The sequence below is a fragment of the Triplophysa dalaica genome, chromosome 19 (genome assembly GCF_015846415.1).
Source record: "Triplophysa dalaica isolate WHDGS20190420 chromosome 19, ASM1584641v1, whole genome shotgun sequence".
Lineage (NCBI taxonomy): Eukaryota > Metazoa > Chordata > Actinopteri > Cypriniformes > Nemacheilidae > Triplophysa > Triplophysa dalaica.
In genome coordinates this window covers 16,766,005-16,786,701 of record NC_079560.1, presented here as the reverse complement: position 1 = coordinate 16,786,701, position 20,697 = coordinate 16,766,005, and the positions used below count along the sequence as shown (strand labels likewise).

The following is a 20,697-nucleotide window of genomic DNA, read 5'->3' as shown; positions in this document are numbered from 1 at the left end:
AATGTTGCTCTAAATTTGTTCAGCTGCCATTTATTTGTGCTAATATTTTCTGTTTAATCCTCAGTTTGTTCATTCTTTGTGATTAAACCAATTTTTCAAAATGAGCTTTGCTTAAAGCCTTTAACAAACTGTCTATGTAAACAGGTGAATGTTGGCAAGAACAGACTTCGCTGTGGACCGGCATTCTGGGGCCCTGGTGACAACACACATCTAAACTTAAAGAGCACATTACCCAAAGACTGGGTCCTTTAAATAAAAATATTTTAGTTGTGCTAGGAAATCATAACGTTCCACAGGCCCTGGAGTTTTGTTGCAAATAATTAAATACGCCAAAGGAAACTCCAGAAATTTCCTAAATGGATGTCAATCAAAGCTAAATAAATGTAACAGTTTCAGTTTGTTTGTGACTGTGTGCCCACTGGCTGATGAAGATGACGCAATTAAAAAAAACAATGAAACGCTACCAGGAGGACGTGTTGATTGAGGTGCAAACACACTACAGTTATAGCGCACAAAAAAAGAGCGCTTTATAAAACAAGTTTAGGTGTAATATACGGTGGGCTGTTACAAATGAATAGCGAGCGCCGTTTGCTTCCATAAACGTCAGCGGAGAACAATTAAATTGAAATCTACAGCTGATGTGGAGCTGTAGTGTGTCAAAAAGTCAAATGGCAGTGAAGATTCTCATTAAACTTTTCATTAGGCTTCATCTCCATCTGGAAATTGAGAGAAAAGCTTGAGGGACATTAGAAAGAATGGCACACGAGTAGCTATTGTCTCTGCGGAGACAGATGCCCATTGTGTGCTGCGTGTGCCGAAACCATAAATTGAGAATTACAGGGTGGAGCTATGATGAAAATGACAAAACAGGATTCTCTGTGTGAAATGTCAAGTCGGAGCCATCATGAGAAATCACAGAAACTGGCAGCCATCCAAGACATAAGAGATTGATTAAATATCAGTCTCAAGGTCTCAAAGCGTGTGACAAGATCCATGAGACTTGAAATGGGATTCCACTTTTAACAGATTCCTTTCTAAATGATTTGAATAATTTTGGTGGCCAAAATCAGGGCAATTTAAAAAATAAACAAGCGAATAGTGAGGCAAATAATCTTATTAAGAAGGTTTTCGCTTCATCAAGTTTTTGAAATGGTCCTATGGTTCTATACATTCTGCAGATTAGTCAGGCAGATACCGAGATAGCACAGGTACATCTGTAAGATGTCTGCTAAAGATCCGGAGGTCTGAAAACCTCTGCTGTGTAAAAACATCTGCAAAACGTCTTACAATATATAAACATCTGACAGCAGACGCGCACAGAAGAATTGCAGAAGAGCAAACAATCAAAAACATGCATCTGTACGTCTGTAAGATGTCTGCTTAAGATCTGGGCCCCTATTCATCAAAATCTTGCCGCAAAGAAGTGCTCCTAGTGACAAATTTAAATCAAATTCTTAGAAATGTGGACGTTTACCCTAAGAATGAACAGAAATGATAAGAAAGGTGTTCATTAACCCTTAAAAGAGCTTCTTATGGTCAAAAATATTAAGAGTAGCAAGGAGAACTTTTAATTGTCTTAAGAGATTCTTTAGCAGCAGAGAAAAATGAACGAAACATAAAAAGTTGCAATGCATGACAATTAACATATTACTTTTAAGGTTCATCTGATTTTTTATTGTTTTTTGTTTGTTCAACTTTAGTTTTTTGGGGTTTTCTTGTAGAGCTGCTTTGATGCAATGCAAAATGTTAAAGCGCTTTATTAAATTAGCTTGATTGACAGTGAGTAAATAAGACACAACACATTAGATCGTGCAGGGTTCATGTTTGTGACCGATCCTATTAGAGACATGCTAACATCTCCAAGACAGAAATTCCATAGCGCCAGAATAGGAGTAATCATATTAATATTTGGCAACTGGATAAATACAACTTTGCAGCAGAGATGATTTGGTTCTGTCACAACAGTCACAATCTGATCGCACAAACAATTACAGCAGTTACAGAAACTAACTGTGTCACTGTTCATTTAAAATCAAATACTGTACATTGATATTAACAGCATGGAGAATTATATGTATATACACACGCACACACATATACTGTATATATATATATAGTGCATGTGTGTGCGTGAGTATGGTAAAACTGACAAAAGTTAGTTATGCAATTTCAAACTAACGACCCCATACTTAACAGTGGCCTTTTTTCCTTTTTGGTCAACCAACCAATCACAGTCTTTAAAAGACAGTGTCAAACATAGCAAAGGGGTCAGCCCCGCCTCCACACTAATATAAAAGTTTTTGTCTCTTCCTTGCTCAAAGTTGCTCACAGATTGGTCCTGAATCACTTTTAAGCTAAGATTCCTACGTAGAAGTTTTTAAACTAAATTTAAAAACTTTCTTAGAGGATTCTTAGAATCTTTAAGAATACGGGCCCTGGAGATCTGGAAAAGATCTGCTTTGAAAAAACGTCTGATAAACGTATTAGAAACAGCGGTATTAAAAAATATTCTAAATCATAGACATCTGACAGGAAACGTCTCAGAGACGTATTGCAGATGTAAATGCAGACGTCTCCAAGATGTGTGCTATCATGGTTTGACATTCTTCTATAACTTTAAAGGACCATCCTAATACATCAAGAAACTTTAAATTGAAGAGTACAGGCAGTAGTGTCAGTTCTACAGGCAGCAGAAAGAGGGCAGGTGAGTTAAAACTGCTGCTTTAGTGGAGACCGGTTTGGATGTGGCGCACACAAGCTCAAGGCGCTTTGGAAAACACTGTGTTTAGAGCGGCTTGTGTAGCAGCCTGACTGCACTGTTGCTTCAGAGTTTAGCCTGCGGCCTCAGACTCGTGCTGCTTTATCACGTCTGCAGACACTGTTGTGAGAGCACTGTAGAATATCAATGAGGGTCCGCTCTGAAACTCATTAGTACCTTTCGATTAGAGACCACCAACATATCCACAATGATTGTCAACCAGTAGAGATGCAGCAGAGAACCTCAGAAAACAGCAGATTTAATTTGCACACAATGGGCCTCATTTAAGAAACAAGTATAGAACATTTTTTTGTGTAAATCATTCGTAAAGTCGTTTTGACGCAAATCTTGGGATTAATGAAAATGTTCGAAATTTAAAAATGTTAGTTGGTTCGAAAGAAATGTACTACTGCTCCATACCATGTGTAAATAGTGAGTAAAACCGCACGTTATGTTCTGTATTCTTTTAGACAAATTGTTGACACAGCATTTTGATGCAATATGTATCATAATGGTATTTTCATGCTCAGTTCTTTTGCCCTTTCTTTTATCACTTTTTACTTTGTGTGAAACACAGAGCTTGTCACTGTCCTTTTTCACACAGCCCTCCAATCACAGTGGACAAGACAAACACTCCATTGACCAACCATCACACACCACTATGGATAAATTAATATTAACGGTCACTGCATTTTCATATTCAAGTTGCAAGTAATATTCTTTGAAATAAGATACAAGTAACAAGTATGCTAACTGTTGCGAATTTTCAAAATCACACCAACCAACGCTTCAACGGAATAACACGCAGTGCCTTCAAAGCGTTCTGAGGCCCCACTAGCTGGTCGTTTTCAGAAAAGTACCAGGTACTATTATTTTAGCTAGCTAAAAATGCTTTGGTGGATAGTTTAATCGATGAATTTATTGGTAAGCATATAGCATATTAGTCTCTTATGCAGTTATGCAATATGATGTAGCCAAACCAGAGAATGAAGTCCAGAGGATTCCAGCATTCCTAAATACAAAATTTGCGTAGCTTTAGTTCAAAGTCAGGGATTATGGTAATTGTGAATTTGAATTACGTTCATTGACGTTTATGAAGTATTTGTGAATTCGGAGGAGAGTTTATGGGAAGGTCTGTTTTACGTGCAATTTACACATATATTTACGATTTTTTTCAGGAACAAGGCCCATAATCTGACAAGGTTTACGGTTAAAATAAAAAGTAATCTTAATATTTTTATTTTAGGTACACAGTTTGTGTATATTAGAAGACACTTTTGTATTATTCATGTAAAATTAAGCTCAATAGGAATCATGGTGTTGGAGCACTGGAGGACTGGGACACTAAAACCACCAAGACGTCTCTTCATTGATCTGGGCTTTGTGTCAATATACTATACGTTCACAGTCTACAAAAGTTCACAATCCACAGAATTGAAGATGATCCCTCCCAAGGCATTTTCTTTTTTTTTCTCCATGAGCTGTGACACAATGACATCTTGCTGCTACATTTCATACCAGCTAAAGCTGCTCCTCCTGGGCATGTGTTTGCACTCTAAACAACAGCGGGCTCTGGATCGCTGATTAGCCCGCGCATACGCTGCCCGGAGGGAGACACTCAGGGTTGCTATGGCACACTCTTCATCGCCTCTTTTCTGGACAGGGTAAACAGGAGGGAATGATATGAAAAGAAGAGGTCTGAGAGAAACAGTCCCATGAGATGGAGTGGCGTTTCTGAGAGGTGAAGAGGACGCCTGGTGGGGCTTCTTTGTGAGAGCGGCGACCGGTTAATGATGCGATTCTTACCCAGAGAGTGAACGCTGATTAGTCCCGTTTATAGACTCGGGACTCGACTTGGCTAATGTGAAATCAGTTGGATACAACCTCCCTCTTGTCTTTATGAAATGATGTATGATATGATACTAATTACTGCATCATTCACTGCAGTCACTGCTTTTTATTCAATCCACACAAGTGGATTGGTATGAAAATGAACATCTTCATGTATTTTCGACACATGCATCTTTGCAGTTTCCTAGTGTTTACCTTGAAGTGTTTCTGTTTTTCAATGTTAAAGCTGCAAACCGTGATATTTGGGTAAAAAATAAACCAAAAACAGTTATTGAGCTAGTACATAAACAATCAGTGTTCAAAACTGTTCTTAAAATAATGATTTACAGTTTATGGGGTTATGTTTTTCCCGGAATTGTCAGTTTACACTAGAAGTAGTATTATTTACAATAAATAAAAATATTTATTTTTTATTTCATACTTTTGTAAATTGTAGAAAATGTGCTAGTAAAATGATTAAAAAAGTACTACACTTTTAGGCAAGTACTAAAACAACGAAATAAAATGCATTAGTCTATTATCCTAGATCTACATTATGCTATATCTCTATTGACTTTTTTTCAATAAGGTTCCAAAACACTGCAGTGTACAGCTATTTTACTACAGTTTATCAGTAAATACTATTGTACACTGAGGTTTTTTTATGTGGGCAAATATGTTATTTTTGTTTAATAACATTCAAATGAAAAAAAAAACTGATTTCATAGGGCCCTAATGATGGAGGGGATACAAACCTTAAAGGGCTAGGTATCCCATTTACTCACCCTCAAGTTGTTCCAAAACTGTATAAAAATCTCTGTTCTGTTGAACACAAAAGAAGACATTTCAAAGAGTGTTGTAAACTATTCAGTTCTGGGGCACCATTGACTACCATAGTAATCCCCCCCTACTCTGGATGTCTATGGTACCCCAGATAAGTGTTCTTCCAAATACATTTCTTTTGTGTTTTACATAACTTCAAAATGTACAATGGTTTGGAACAACTTGAGAGTGAGTCAATGATTTCAGAATTTTCATTTTTGGGTGAACCGTCCCTTTAACTGCTGGAAACTACTGTGTTTTTCTGAATGACAAATATCCGTTGTGCTAATTATAAATGATCTAACAGTTTCGCCTCAAACTACTTTATACTTTATGTTCTCATGTATCAGAATACACTATTTTTTATCAAAACTGGACGCCTTCGACTCCAGACTCACAGAAAGCACTGCAGTCTTAATGTGGGTGTTATATTTATGTAAAGGTTTCTCAAACAAAAAGTTATGATGCAGCAGCTGTTGTCCATGCTCTCAATGATGGTTGGTTGCTGTGTCATTGGGATGCAGCTTTTATGGTGTCCTGAGTGGTTGCTCGTGTTGCTAAGGTGACCTGGATGGCTGCTTATCGACCCAATCTTTAGGATGATACTTCATTTTAAGCCCTTTTTGTAATCCATTTTATCATCCGCCATGTAAACGTTAAACCTCAATAATCTACACAATTTGATCACAAATCATGCGTGTTACTCAGGGTTTGTTTGAGTGTTAGTAATAGTATGGTTTTCTCCATCAAATACAGCTTAGTATTGATATATGGGGAGATATCTGTGTGGGTGAAACATTAATTCTAGCAAATCTCCTTTGAAGACTTTAGGTGTGCAAGGGATAATGGAGAGGCCGGTCAGCAAAAAAATGACGGTTTTAAGATTAATCCATGACCACACACCTGAGCGAACCGTGCTGCAAAGCTTAAAAATGATAGAGATAGCTCTGGTTTAAAGACAACGACAAATACAGCAGAGCAAAGAATTATGAAGAACAAAGGATAAAAGAGAAAACACTGGAGGCGTATTATGGTGCCAGAGGCAAAACAGAAACACGATGTAATTCGGTATTTACTGAAGCTAGATACTATATTTGGTAGCTGTAGAAACAGTGGGGATTTTGAAGGGGGCTGATGGGAAAAGGCACAGGAGGAGGAATCATGCATACATGACAGGAGCTCTGATTCAATAACTGGTGAGCTACCTCGCTGTCTAAACTCCATGCTCTCTTAGTCTTCATAGCTCATAACCATAAAGTTGACCTGATTTCAACTCTCTGAGATATCTAAAGCAAAGATTGTGGAGGACCTGGATGATTGTTTTGAAGATCAGTTGACAGTCTAATGAATCATGACAAACAAGAAACCCTTAAACAACTATGACTAGACATTAAAACTGTCATTGATTGTTTATGTAAAATCATACAGTATTAAGAATCAGGGTTGTGTAATCTTTTGCCCTGGGCTATTTTTAGAAATTCTGATATTATTCTTTAGTGTGAACTCTATGTTAACATTTCTTTAGTGAAATAACTTGCTCAGGGCAGGACTAAATTAAAAATAAGCCTTCATTTTAAAAAATCCTCTTATTCTTCCAAATGTTTCAGCTTTTTCCAGATTCTGCAAGGGGTATGTAAACTTTTGAGCACAACTGTATGACCCCTTTAAAATCGAAATAACTTTACTCATAATAACTTTTAAACAACATTTAAGCCTGGATGTAAATCCAACACAATAATGTCACAAATATGCTAATTAGAAGGCAACATCATCCATCGCCATATTCTCACAAAATCCTGTGGGAAAAACTGGTGTAGTGTTTGTTTTGTGCTGCGTGGCCCTTTAAACTGTTTACATTTCACAACTAATCAAAATATGATTTCTTTAACCGCGGTGTTGAACATTTGGCAGCAGTGAGAGACCAGGCAGGAAAATCTGCCGCACTCGATCAGCTGTTGTGTTCAAAAGGCTCAGATTTCTTATTTCATTCAACTGCCGACTGCTGAAATCTTCGCATCATCAAGACTAACGCCTTCCAGAGTAATGCTGGCAGGATGAGCCCTGCTCTGCACCTGAGGCTCCGGCCAGAGCCATTGCGGAGTTGATGCAAGCTCAATGAGCAATAATCTCTTACCACCGGATTGGATGTGAAAAGCCTGCCGGGGGGAGATTCAGTTCCGATGCATTTGGGTTTATGTTTCCTTTCGGCGTCCCGTGAGAGGCCCGTCATCCTCACTTTCCCCGACTTCATTTTGTTCCAAGTTTGGGTCGGACTAATCTGTAATTAATTATGTGCTTGCGCGGTGGCTGAGGTAATTACAAGTCAATCCTGTGATCCTTACACAGTTTCAAAACAAAATCCATCACTGTCCAACCGCAGGGCTGCTCAGTGACCGCACTCGCCCAGGGTTTGGACAGACTTGTAAGAGTGAAATTCAAGCGCTTTTGCAGCACTTTAACAGCACCTACATGAGGGCAGGTTGATGCCCTGCTCCCACACCGCCCAGTAGAATTAAACGTACAACATAAAAACCCTCTGCCAGTGATTTTAATCTCCAATTCTGCACATTTTCTGGTGCACAATGACTAAATGTAAGTGTTCACACAATGATCTGTAAAGTTATAAGGCATTTTTGTTTTTGAAAATGTAATAAAACCTAAAGTTTTAATGAAGTCTCCTTACTTTTTAGAGGTAACCCTTCAAATTAATATTTTCCATTTAAAGCATGTATAATGTTATTAAAATCCTATAAAATATTTCCGGACAATAGGCAAGTAACCTTTGTATTCACCGAAAGCACTTCCCTCTTGCTTGTAAGCAAGTTTTAATGAAAGCAAGAACTGTTGTTGCTTACAAGGTGCAATGAGGTAAACAGAAATAATAAATTGTTTTCAATTCCAAATAATATTTGTTCTTTTGTCAAAATGTACATTCTACAAAATCCTAAAAAGAAGTTAAAATCCAACTCTGTACGAACTTTCATTCAGAACACAAACTTTTAATTCCATCCCTGGTGCTCTCATTTACTCGACGCTTCCCGTTGTTTCATGATGGTGGATAAAAACAAGGAAAAAACAAACCAAAAGCATTCTTACGACTATACGAAGCACAGCGGCACGGTTTGATGTAGCCTCATAATTTAAACAGTTTTACTTGAGGATTGCATTTGCGCATTAATAAACAACAGGGATGAAAATCCTCACCGAAGACGGTGCGCGCTGGCACGGACTCGCGGTTCAGCCAGAAGGACACCTGAGAGAGGATGACGGTCATTATGCAGGGGAGATACGTCTGGATCACAAAATAGCCAATTTTCCTTTTCAGATGGAAATACGTTGTCATCACCACATATTCTCCTGTACAAGAAATGATGAAGAGAAGAGAGAAACCATAAGAGACAGAATGAATTATTGATACGCCTCGCTCGCACAACACACTGACTGTAATATTCAGATTTTTTTGACGAACAGTCACATGAGTGTAGAAAAACATTGTGTTTGTGAGAAAGTTTAACAGAATGCTACTTGTATATAACAGCACAGATGTATGAAGGAATCAAGCATTTTCCATGCATGGCTGGGAATTAAACATGGGGTGGATGTTCTTGCATTAGCAGCAGGAAGAACGAGACAGACAATTGCTCAATCCCAACATTCACCTCTCGCTGAACCTCTGATGGGCCCCGAGGGGTACGTGATTATCTCATTCAAATCAGAGGTTGAACAGCCAATTTGCAGTGCTGACATCATACGGAAAAGATGGATTTTTTCAACATTTTATACGAATTGAGAAAAATATATTGTGTTTCTTGGCCATATAGTGCCACAACACTTTAAAAGAAAAAAAAAACTCATTATACGGGTTAAGAAAGATGCGAGCGGGCGTCTAAATAATTACTGAACTTTACGCTTTTGGGTCAGCTATCCCTTTAAAAGAGACCAGAGGTTAAAAAGCAGAGTTTAATTGAGTCAACAATCTCGCTGCACTGGGAGGCAGAGCAGAAAACAATTAAAATGACAAAATGAGGAACAAACAGATGCTTCTCCTGCTCTACAAACAAAAACGAAAACATTAGTCTTTTCCATTTCAGCTGAGGGAGACGGTGAAACGCGTCTCATCCACAGGCAAGCCGAAGTGAAACCCTTTCACCGAAGCCAGCGTACACCCGGGGCTGTTTGAACCTATCGTAACAGTGTCTGTCTCTAAATAATCATTGCCTCAGAACAGAGCCTTGACAAATGGTTTCTATTAATTCAGAGGTTTGTCGTGAGATCAGGCAAGGCAAATCAAAGCCGGCTTTATCTATGGAAACAAGGTGTAAAAAAGTTATCCTCCACCACGCCATTCTTTTTCACATCAACTGCTGGTGGCAATTTCATTGAGCCGTAATATGAATGAGGCAGAGGACTGATGGAAAGAAACTTGGTTGTGGGCGTCAGGGGTTAAAGGTTAACAGGTGAGCGCAGCTATCAGAAACTTAAATCAAGTGTTCCGAGCTTGATCAAGAAGAAACTTGATGATTCACACAATAAAAAAGTGGACGCGCTGTCAGTCAGAGAGGCCTCTTTTGTGTACTGTGGGATACATGTAAAGAATGAATATTCTGTCATCTTATACTCACGTACATTGCTTTAAATCCAAAATATTACTCTTTTATTAGTGGTACACAAAAGAAGATATTTTGAGAAATGTCTCAGTGTTTTGTGTCCATGCAATGGAAGTTACTGCGAGTTAGTGTTGTTTAGTTACCAACATTCTTCAAAATATCTTGTTCTGCGTTCTGCAGAGGACATGAGGATGGGTAAATGACATTTTTTTTGAGATTTTGCTTTAAATAGATTCAGAATCTTAAAATTGTTCATATTTAAATTATTTCTTGTATTTGTATTAATATGTAACTTCTGAAAAGGAAAAGTTTTGAGGTTAAAAATATTCCAATTATTGAGCAAGTGCATGAAAAAGTGTTAAAATTTGGTTTTAATAATGATTTATAAGAGGTGTTGGGTACGATTCCGCATTAGTTTGAGTTAATGAGACTTCAGCCCAAAAGAAAATTATGCGATCTAACCTGCAAATTTACATTTCAAACATAGGTGGTGATAAAGAGGCAAAAGTTACTTCAGCTGAAATAAAAATGTTTAATAAAACAAGGAATTTCACTGGTGTTCGACTATTCAAGTCTGGCAACAACCCCTACAATTGGCGACTTAAAATTGCAACAATTTGTTTAAAGTGTAAAATAAACAATTTCCGTAACTGCTTTGCCTCTCTGGGGTTTAAGGTCGATTTCACCTCTCTTTCATTTCACTTGTGGACGTTGTCATATTGCACACACACTTTACTTGTGCGGTCGCACAAGAAGGTTCTTCCTGCTTCACGGAGGTCACATGACCCCAATAACTGTGACAGAATGCAATCGATAATCTTACAGCTTGCAAAGCAGACCAGATAAATGACTTTACAAACAGGCAAAATGGAATTTGTAAGCGAATGCCAAGCTGAAAAAATGTTTTGAGTGGGAAGCAATCGAAATTAATTCATTCAGGTTGTCAGGTGCAAAATGAGAGATTTCACAAAAGAAGCCCTGGTGAATGTGTACAGGAGAGTATAGATTCATGCGTATAAACTGAAGATCTAAAAAGAGTTTTCATTATCCAGCATGCATCTGTAACCACACACTTCAAAAACGACAAAGAGAGGCAGATGTGTTCTTTATACCTCTCAAAAGAGTGACTGCAGAATTTAGTATGAATACAACTATTATGGTTGTGTACAAAAAAATAAAAAATAAATAGGGCTGTGAATCGCCCAATCAGATTGAGGCTGAAACTGTGCCAAATCTGCAAATGACCAAATTTTACATTTTGAGCTTTTTTAAACAACAGACTACAGATTCTTTACTAATCCGACTGTATAAAATGAATGTTCACACATGCTACCAGTCAAAAGTTTGAGCACATTTCATTGGAAAATCCTTAAAACTGATCAAAAATGTTGGGCAAATCTTTAAAGGAATTCTTTGTCTAAATTAGACCTTTGATTATTATGGGCATTCTCACAACAAAATGTATCCCTGATTGATCTTTGAAAGTGCATCCTGGGATTTTAGAGACAAACATAAATTGTGCTTACATATGATTTTCTTTTTATAAACTCACATTTTAATCACTTTTTGATGAGTTTGAAAGTAAAGAAAAGCAGCCATTGGAACTCCAATATTGTTTAATCATAAACAAGAAGACAAAAACGCAGCCAAATTACCAGAAAACTTCCGAAAGAGTAACTGACAAAAATGATACAAGAATTTAGTGTCTCATTGAAATTTACCAAACTATACCTAAACAGTGACATTATCTGAAAACGAAAAGTATTGATATATTATTTAAATATCCAAATGTTGATCATGTAACTCCATGTCAGTTATGGATATACATTAATACGATGTACTACAAGAAGAAAAGTAATTACCTGTACTGGAGCTGATGGTCTCTTTGCCAATGACATGGCCCAACAGGTCATACTGGTTAAGTCTAGAACCATCAGGAGCAACAGAAACAGATTTCTCATCATCCGCCGTCCAAATGTAGACAACCTCATTGTTAGTGTAGGCATCTAAGGAAGACAAACCACAGCAGATGGGGCATTGGTTTAGTCTGACTGGCTGATTATCACAAAATCTTGGTTTCCACAAAACAAATTTCCATTTTAGATGTCCTACTTAAAAGCAGGAGCGTGCACAAACATTTTGAGGGGCAGTGACCGAAACAAAAAAAGGGTTGGGGCAGGAGAAGACAGCACACGCTCTTAGAAATGTCTTTCTACTTATTACCTCTATAAGCAGGGATATTGAACGGATGCCCGCCCGGAGTTGGGCGTGGGGTTGAGAGGGGTGCCTTAGAGGATGAGGGCACCTTTAACATGTTTTTATATTTATTTTTATTAGACCTCGGGGATGTAACAATATCAAAATCTCACTATACAATAATACCTTACTATAAAGTCCACAGTACGGTATTTTTTGCAGTATTTGTATTGACCAATGATGACTTGAAAACATGCCATGAGCTTCCTCTTTTCTTTATCCTCTATTCATAACTTAGTGGTATGAGATGGGTCAAATGACCTAAAAATCACTTTTATAAAATAAAAAAAATTGCACCAGACGGACATTGCCAAAGGTAACACCTATAATTTTTTTCTAACATTCTCTAGGCCCGGAAGACCTGTCGTTTCATAAAGTCATGTGAACACGATAATATTGAGACAATTTTGTTATTAAGAAAAAAACTATCTTGATAATATTGTTACATCCCTATAAGACCTGTAAAATGTCATTACCGTAACAGCCTAAAAATGGCAATACCGTAGCATAATTCAACAATAATTTGATATATTTGTTTAAAAAAATGATAAATGTAACATTTTGTCATGTTGAAAACAGTCCTTTAAAAGTTACGTAGAATGAGAAAAAAACTAATTGACACTTTTTTCTAATTACACATACTGTATATATTCTGTCAAAGTTTTTATTTTTAATAATTGGAGAAAAATCAATTAGAACTTCCAGCAACATTTTTCAGAATATTTTTGTTTTAAATGCATTCAGACACAGAGCATGACGTGTTACGGTAATGAGTTTTTCAGCAGAAAATACGAAATACAAAAATAATGAATTTTTAAGTAAAAATGATAACTTGTAGAGAAAACAACTAACTTCATTGTGATCATTTGTTCATTGATGTTGCGGACTTATATGTTTTGCATTTAAAATCATTACTGCCATGTTTCAACGATTTCATAAGAATGACCCGACTAAACATGGTGTTCATTTTTGCAGGGCATTATACTGAGTGGAAGATTTCTCCCATATGCCCACTGTGATGACCCTGCATAAAAACTTATTTTAGTTTGAATTATTCGTTAGTTCAGTTGAATGTTTTGCATTGCATTCTGTTGTGTCATCTTAACTGCCCCAAAGGTACAGAAATGCAATAGCGCATATTAGATCATTCAGAGGGTTAAACTGCACAGAAACTGCACAGAAAATCTTTCTTTTAGGAATAAGCAGTGTTGCCACAATTGTATTTCGGTACACGATTCACTTTTATGTGTGGCGTAATGAATGATTATAGCTATGAGAAAAGAAAATGCAAATGTGCATTGCAATTCGACATTAGCTTTTCCCTTTGATTTTACTTTGGCACCAAAAACGTCCACAATGCCAAGCAATACACACATAATGATGAAGAGATTTAATGAAACACAATGAGAAATTATGCTTTTAATAAAAATACAAAAGTAATATTGCTCAAAGACCAAAGCTTAGATATTTCAAATAATAAAGTATGACTTGTTTACGAAGGCCAAGAATGCCAAAAGATTGTAGCCGTAAGACGTAGATGGCTAGTGACTGAATCAAATCATGAAGGTATGCAGTTGTTTAATGCTATGAACACAAATGGTTACACAGATTCTTTCGGTCTGGTTGCCTTGTGATATCAAGCCTCAACTTCCATGAAAGATTCAGTCACTGGGTTGGAAAATACAATAGTAAACTCACACGCTAGCACAAAACAAAGCTCATGAAGAAGAAACGGAGGGCATTAGTGTGAATAAATGTATCTCAATGAGAGCAATTTGAATGCAACTTTAATAAAAGCCGACTGCCCATGGGTCAGCTGCTCTCTTCCATTAGCCTCTGGTTTTGGTTCATCGAGTTGAACGTATATTTATGGGCGAACGTAACTTAAGACTTATTTTGTTTGAATACTCGAGAACGAACTTTAATAAGGAACAAAAAACACTTATCCCAAGGACCGGACGAAGAAACAAACAACACGTATACGGAGATAGACGCATGTGCGCCCACACGCTTCTCAGAGCAAGCGGGGGCAGAGCTGGCAGGCTTAGAGCTAGAAGTATAATTCACGCAGCAGGCAGGGGTTTGCTAATTAAATTTTGATGGCCGGAGAGAAGTGTTATTGTTTTATTCTGTTGGAAGGCCATTCATCAAAAGCTAAGCACATCAACTTTAATGCCACTTCATCCATTATGGATCGTCAGTGATAATGAAGCGCATTATACCGCGTTCGATTATGTATTTGCGTCGCGCGGTTGGTTCTTATTTACGACCGGACGGGCGTATAATGTTACAGACTGTAAAAGGTCAGCTGTGTCACAGGCTTTCACCGTGTAATACGGAAAGCCTCAAATTTATTCTCTGGACTAAAACTCAATTCATTCTGAGGGTGAAAAGGAATTTGAAACAACTCAAATTAGGTTGGAAGAGGATTGTTTTTGTCCATCACGTTTCTGTTCAACGCAGATCTTTAATCCCTTGAATGACCTTGTGTAAGTAAAAGAATAGACAGTTGCAGGTTTAAAGGTGTTTTCTGGGTTAAAATAATGTTTATGCCCCACAACACACACAACATCTTGTTTAATCTAGTCTGGATATTTCCCGGCCCTAAAATTGAAGGAACGAGCTTGTTTTGTTTTAGATTTCGCTCTCGTTTGGCCGTTTTGCATCAGCCTCGATTATAAATCATCCCGCTTGACAGCCATACAAAAGCCGGGCACTCAATGTGCTAGTGTGAAATGAGCTTTTTATCTGTTTACTAGACCAACTAATGGAAAAGAAATAATAATTAGTAGAACAAGAAACAAAACAACGGAAGAAACCGTAACAAGATTTGTAAACTATGGGAGTGTTTACGCACTGCTATTATGACTCATTCAAGATTAACAACCAAATAAAATACTAACAGATAGACAAAACGATATTCTAAGGAGATATGTCTGTGTTGTTGTGTAACCTCATGCAAATTGATAAAAATAAATTGACAAAATAAGAAAGACAATATACTTATAAATATACCAATTTATCACTAATTACTTTACAATGATAAAACTAAAACTATATCTTTTACACTTAGAATATGTAATAAAATAAAAATACTATCCATAGTTTTTCCACTTGTAATGTGGTTGAAATATATGAGAAAATACAAAATATAGCAAAGTCTTTCAGAAAATACATGTTCAGTGCTCATTATAGACCACATTGGAAAATGTAAACACTGCACACGTTTAAACAAAATACAATCACAATTTTAATCAAATATATTGAAAATGTATTTATATATATATATTGTATGAAAATAATAATAATAAAAAAAACCTGAAATTTCTAGACCAGTGGTCTATACGATGCAGACTGACCAATCAGCATCAAGTATTCCCGAGAGTCATGTCATAATGGCTCTGCGATACTTGGCACATGTCTTATTTTGACAATTGAGAGATTAATTACTGCTATAAAATAACAGCGGACTTGACAAAAACAGACAAAAAAGAGAGGGAAACATTTAACTAACATCAATCTAAACATATGTTAACATCATTACGTTCTGGCTCGGAGCTATTCATCAAATATCATCTACAATTTCTGGATACTGCCGTGCTTGGATTACAGAGAATAAACAAGACGCTATCAATATTGATAAAAATGTTTCCGAAGGCGCAACACGAAATCAAAATCAAATCCTAAATCAGCACTTTATACTATATCCCAGATCTTTAAACTGAAGTGAGCAAAAAAGGCCTGGAAACATATGACACATATTTAAAAAGAGAGGGAGAGAGATGAACTTCGGAATTGCGATGAAAGGCAGACCATAAAAAAATAAACAAATACATAAAAGCAAATGACTGTCTGATTGGGGAATTGAGGCGACTCATAAATGGGTGCTGTTAACAAAGCCAGTAATTACACAGCTCACTTTACGAAGTCTTGTTAAGGAGCCGATTGTTCGCCATCTTTCTGTTGCATGCGATGCTGATCCAGCGCAGGGTCACCATGCTGTGCTTGTCAGAATGTAGCATTCTGGGAAAGGATGTACTGCTGAAAATGTATGAGTGGAGGACTTCTGTTTTATTGCCGTTGGGATGTTTTATTCATGCAGGCGTGACTGCTGCGTCACCGTGACCTTTGCTGTCATTGGCCAGGCTATTAATCTAAGGTCCGTATTGCACAAGAGGAGAGTTACGAAACGTGCTCGCCTTGTTTCACAATTGATGACACAACTTAATGTTGCATTCAGAGGACGACTTTGTTTATGGTAAGAAGAAAATGTAGATGGGAAATAAAGTGGGCGTGACATTTTGTATCATTCTAAAGCTTACAAAATGCACTGTGTCGTCGGGTCCAGTGAGATGTGCCCAGAACGTAAACTAAAGCATAAACTCGACTATCTTTGAGAGAAAACAAGATTCACGAGAGATTAACATGTTAAAATAATCACCGGCCTAATCATACTGAGATCACATGTGCACAAGTTATACATGTCCACATGCTCCAGAAAATAAGACCAGATAGTGTGAAAATCAATAAAAGTTAACTGAAAAGAACTATACGGTGAACACTTACAGCTCCCAAACTTTAGTGGGCAGGCATGGGCGTCCATGGGAAAATCCTCCAGGTGCATAGGGCACTCAGCATGGATTGTTAATCTGTGTGGACAGAGAACAAGAGATTTGACATCAGCATTTGTATTTGCAATCCAGATATTTTTTTAGCAAACTTTCAATGTGATTTTAACCATCAGGAATTAATCAGATGCTCATATACCACTTACAGTATGAGCCAGGCCTCCATTTTCTGTTAGTTTGCGATGCAACATTTTATCGATTACATAATCGGCTGATACATAGACTAAACACAACGATGGCTGAAACAGAACTACGATTTACATTCATGCATTTGCAGACGCTTTTATCCAAAGTGACGTACATTGGATTATCCTATACATTTGTTTCTAAATATTTGCAATCCCCTGGGATCGAACCCATAACCTTGATGTTACAGGAAGAAGAGCAGTTTTAATACTTGAATACATTCACATTCATTAATCAAAAAATTAACTTGAGTAAAAAAGAGAAAACCAAAAAACTTAATAAGTATAATATTTGTTTTATAATGTGGAGAAGTAAACTTTCTCCAAAGGTTACAAATACTGTTTAAAAAAGTTATTCAAGTACTTGAGTACTTCTGGATGTTGGCTTAAATGTAGACGATTAGACCGACGAAGAACTTCTTAATTTAAACAATAATGTTCAAGGACATTCAAGGATCCGTATGTAACATTGACACCTAGCGAGTTTGGTTTCGTAGTCCAGATTCGAAATAATGGCGGGTACCCTCTCCTCCGACGCTCAACGTGAGTTGTCACACACTTCCAGGAGTGTTATGGCAACACACCAAACGCGACTTGCGCAAACAAAACACGCTATTCGCACTTAATTGGACATTTGAACATGTTGAGTTTACTCGCTTCATTCGCGCGTGGCATTCACTTCACTACAGATGCAAATTCTCATCATTGGAGGGGCTTCTGCCATGCAGCTCCAGTCTCCTATATATATATAAATATATATATATATATATATAGCTCAAATTGAGTGAAGAGCGTTTTTTTTACATCTTACCAGATTGTCCGACCTCCTCACTCACTTTCTTCCAAGCAAGATCCTTTTTATGCCTGTTTCGATAAAAGTAAGATGTATCGTACAGCTCCATGTAGCCACATACTGCAACGCTAATTTTGTCCTTCATTGATGTTTTGGATTTCTGCCTCCGCTCGCTTAGTCACAATCACGTCAATACTAGTGATTGAAAGTTTATACGTTTGCAGTGGTTTTGTAGTTTGCAAATATAACTCAATCAGCAGCTCGTTTCACAATCGGCATCCTCAGAAGGGCATGTTTCTGTATCGTTTAAATTACCGTAATAAAATGGTATATTACTCCTAGTAAGTTGTAAAATAATTAAGTAATTCTTTCTAGTTTGCAATATAATAGTACCCAAAGCTTGGAATCTGCTATATCTGACACAGATCAAATTTTTCGCTGCAATTCAGTTGTTTAGTCTGACGTCACGCACCACCATATGTGACCCTTGACAACAAAACCAGTCTTATGGGTCAATTTTTCAAATTTAGATTTTTACATAATCTGAAAGCTGAATAAATAAGATTTCTATTGATTTGTAAGTATATGACAATATCTGGCTGAGATACAATCGTTTAAAACTCAGGAATCTGAGAATGCAAAAGAATTAAGAAATTGCCTTTAAAGTTGTAAATCAAGGGGCACTGTGGCAGGCCATCCACTCACAAAAATAAAGTTTTATATATTTACGTTAGGAATTGTAAAAAATATCTTCATGAATATCATATATCATGAATACATGATCTTTAATTCAAATCCTAATGATTTTTGGCATTAAAGAAAAAATTATAATTTTAACCCATACAATGTATTTTTGTCTTTTACTAAAAATGTTCCCATGCTACTTAAGACTGGTTTTGTGATCAAGGGTCACATATATGGATGGTCATATACTGTTTTCGGGCTCCAAACACTCAATAAGATGCAATAGCAAATACACAAAAAATGCTTATATACACTCATGGCGAGCTGTAAAGCTATCGGAAAATCACGATCCTATCCTTTCTCTTTGTAACAAAATCCCACATGCCCAGTCACGACACATGGATTAATTTTTCATAATTTATTCAAATATTGATGTCATAAATTCTTTGAGCCTGGAGACTGTAGTGTATATTGTGAGTTAATAAATGCGTTGTCACATAGACTAAAACAAAAACAGACATTCTGTCACGGAACGCACATTTCAGAGTGGAATAACTGGCTATAGCAATGTTTTGGTCAAACCAATTTATGAATTTAGCAGCTTTCCTAAATGTCTAAGAACATATTAATGTATTGTTTGGATTTAATACAGTAAAATGATTACATACAGCTCCTTTAATTCACCAAATTTCTGTGAAAAAATCTACCTTTAAACTGTTTATATAGAACTCAGCTAAATGCACATTCATGAATAAGGCATAATTGCTTAAAAGCGATTACCTTAACTGAAGTGTTTAAAAATAAGGAGACAAACAAGCTACGTAGCAAGGTCCTGTGTGAGTACACAGTATGAGCTCTTGCTGGAAATGAGATGAGTCACAAGCCGACAGCTCCTATGGCGTTGAGTAAATCTACCTATAAATAGACCCTTGAAGCTTTTAATTAGCAAATATCAAGGTCTGATCCATTGAGGTGAATCAAAGTCGTCTCTCAGACGGTTTAATAGCTGCGAGGTGCCGTTAGCTTGTTTCTCATTCACTCTGCGAACGTCTGCGCAGAACCACAGGTGGTAATTCGTTCCGTTCTCTCCTCCGCAGATTGATTTAGTCTCGTCTGAATGTGCGTCGGTTCTCCTGGCTGCAAGGCCGGGGCTGTGAAACCGAGGGTGAAACTCTGCCGTCGTGTTGGATGATATAAAGCGATAGGACGGATGTTACATATATTTTCTCGGAAGAGGACAGAGAGGAGAATGTGCGTCGAGTACCAGAGTGAATGAGTGTGAGAGAACAGTATAGGTCACTACATTAGACGTAGTGTCGGAAGCTCAAAACACAAAAGTGTGACTGTTCACAAAGTTAAGGGTGTAAGAAAATCTGCCACTGTTCTTTAAAAAGGCAAAAAATCCATTTGAATGTATGTTTAGATTTTCCATATGACCAGGTGTAAAGCTTTTTTCATCACTCGATGAATACTGTAACTCAGAGGTCACCAACCTTTTTAAGTCCAAGATCTCTGACCTCTCCACTGATGAAAGGCAAGAGCCGCCAATCGAAGAGCCAATTTAGCGAAATGTTGGAAATTGCCCGACTCACTCAACTGCTCCTCCCTCCCTTTCAAAGCACCACGTTGGGTGACACAGGACAAACATGTCAGGAGATTAAATATTAATGAAATGCGCTCTGCCTTTGGTCCGTTTAGGGCTACTGTAGAAACAACATGGCGAATTCCATATTAGCGGACCCAACAAATAAATAAGGATGCCAGTGTGATTATAGGACACAGGATTAAAGGGGTCATATCACACGGCTAAAATAAATACTATTGTTTGTTTTAGATGTAATGCAATGTGTATACACGATTTATGCTTAAAAAACGCTATATTTTCCTCATACCGTGCATGTTTGTATCTCCTCTTTGCCCCGCCTCTCTGAAACACACAGTTTTTTTACAAAGCTCATCGCTCTGAAAAGCGAGGTGTGCTATGATTGGCCAGTTAACCAGTTGGTAGTGATTGGTTGAATACAGCATGCGTGTGATGGAAACATAACACCTCCTACCATATTTGGAACATCAGGTTCCAAAGCAATTGTATTGACAGATACACCCACCCAGAGCCATTGAGAGAGAGAGTTCT

The 20,697-nt window shown here is 37.3% G+C and overlaps 1 protein-coding gene across 3 annotated transcripts in view; it reads right to left on the bottom strand.

Moving 5' to 3' along the window:
- gabra3 (gamma-aminobutyric acid type A receptor subunit alpha3) overlaps positions 1–20,697 on the bottom strand; it is a 135,545-nt gene that overhangs the window by 19,072 nt on the left and 95,776 nt on the right. For all 3 annotated transcript variants that reach the window (XM_056731536.1, XM_056731537.1, XM_056731534.1), the window contains exons 6-8: positions 16,840–16,922; positions 11,880–12,023; positions 8,615–8,767 (exon numbers count right to left, since the gene is read on the bottom strand). In XM_056731536.1, the coding sequence (XP_056587514.1) occupies positions 8,615–8,767; positions 11,880–12,023; positions 16,840–16,922 (380 nt within the window). The remainder of the gene's footprint in view (positions 1–8,614; positions 8,768–11,879; positions 12,024–16,839; positions 16,923–20,697) is intronic.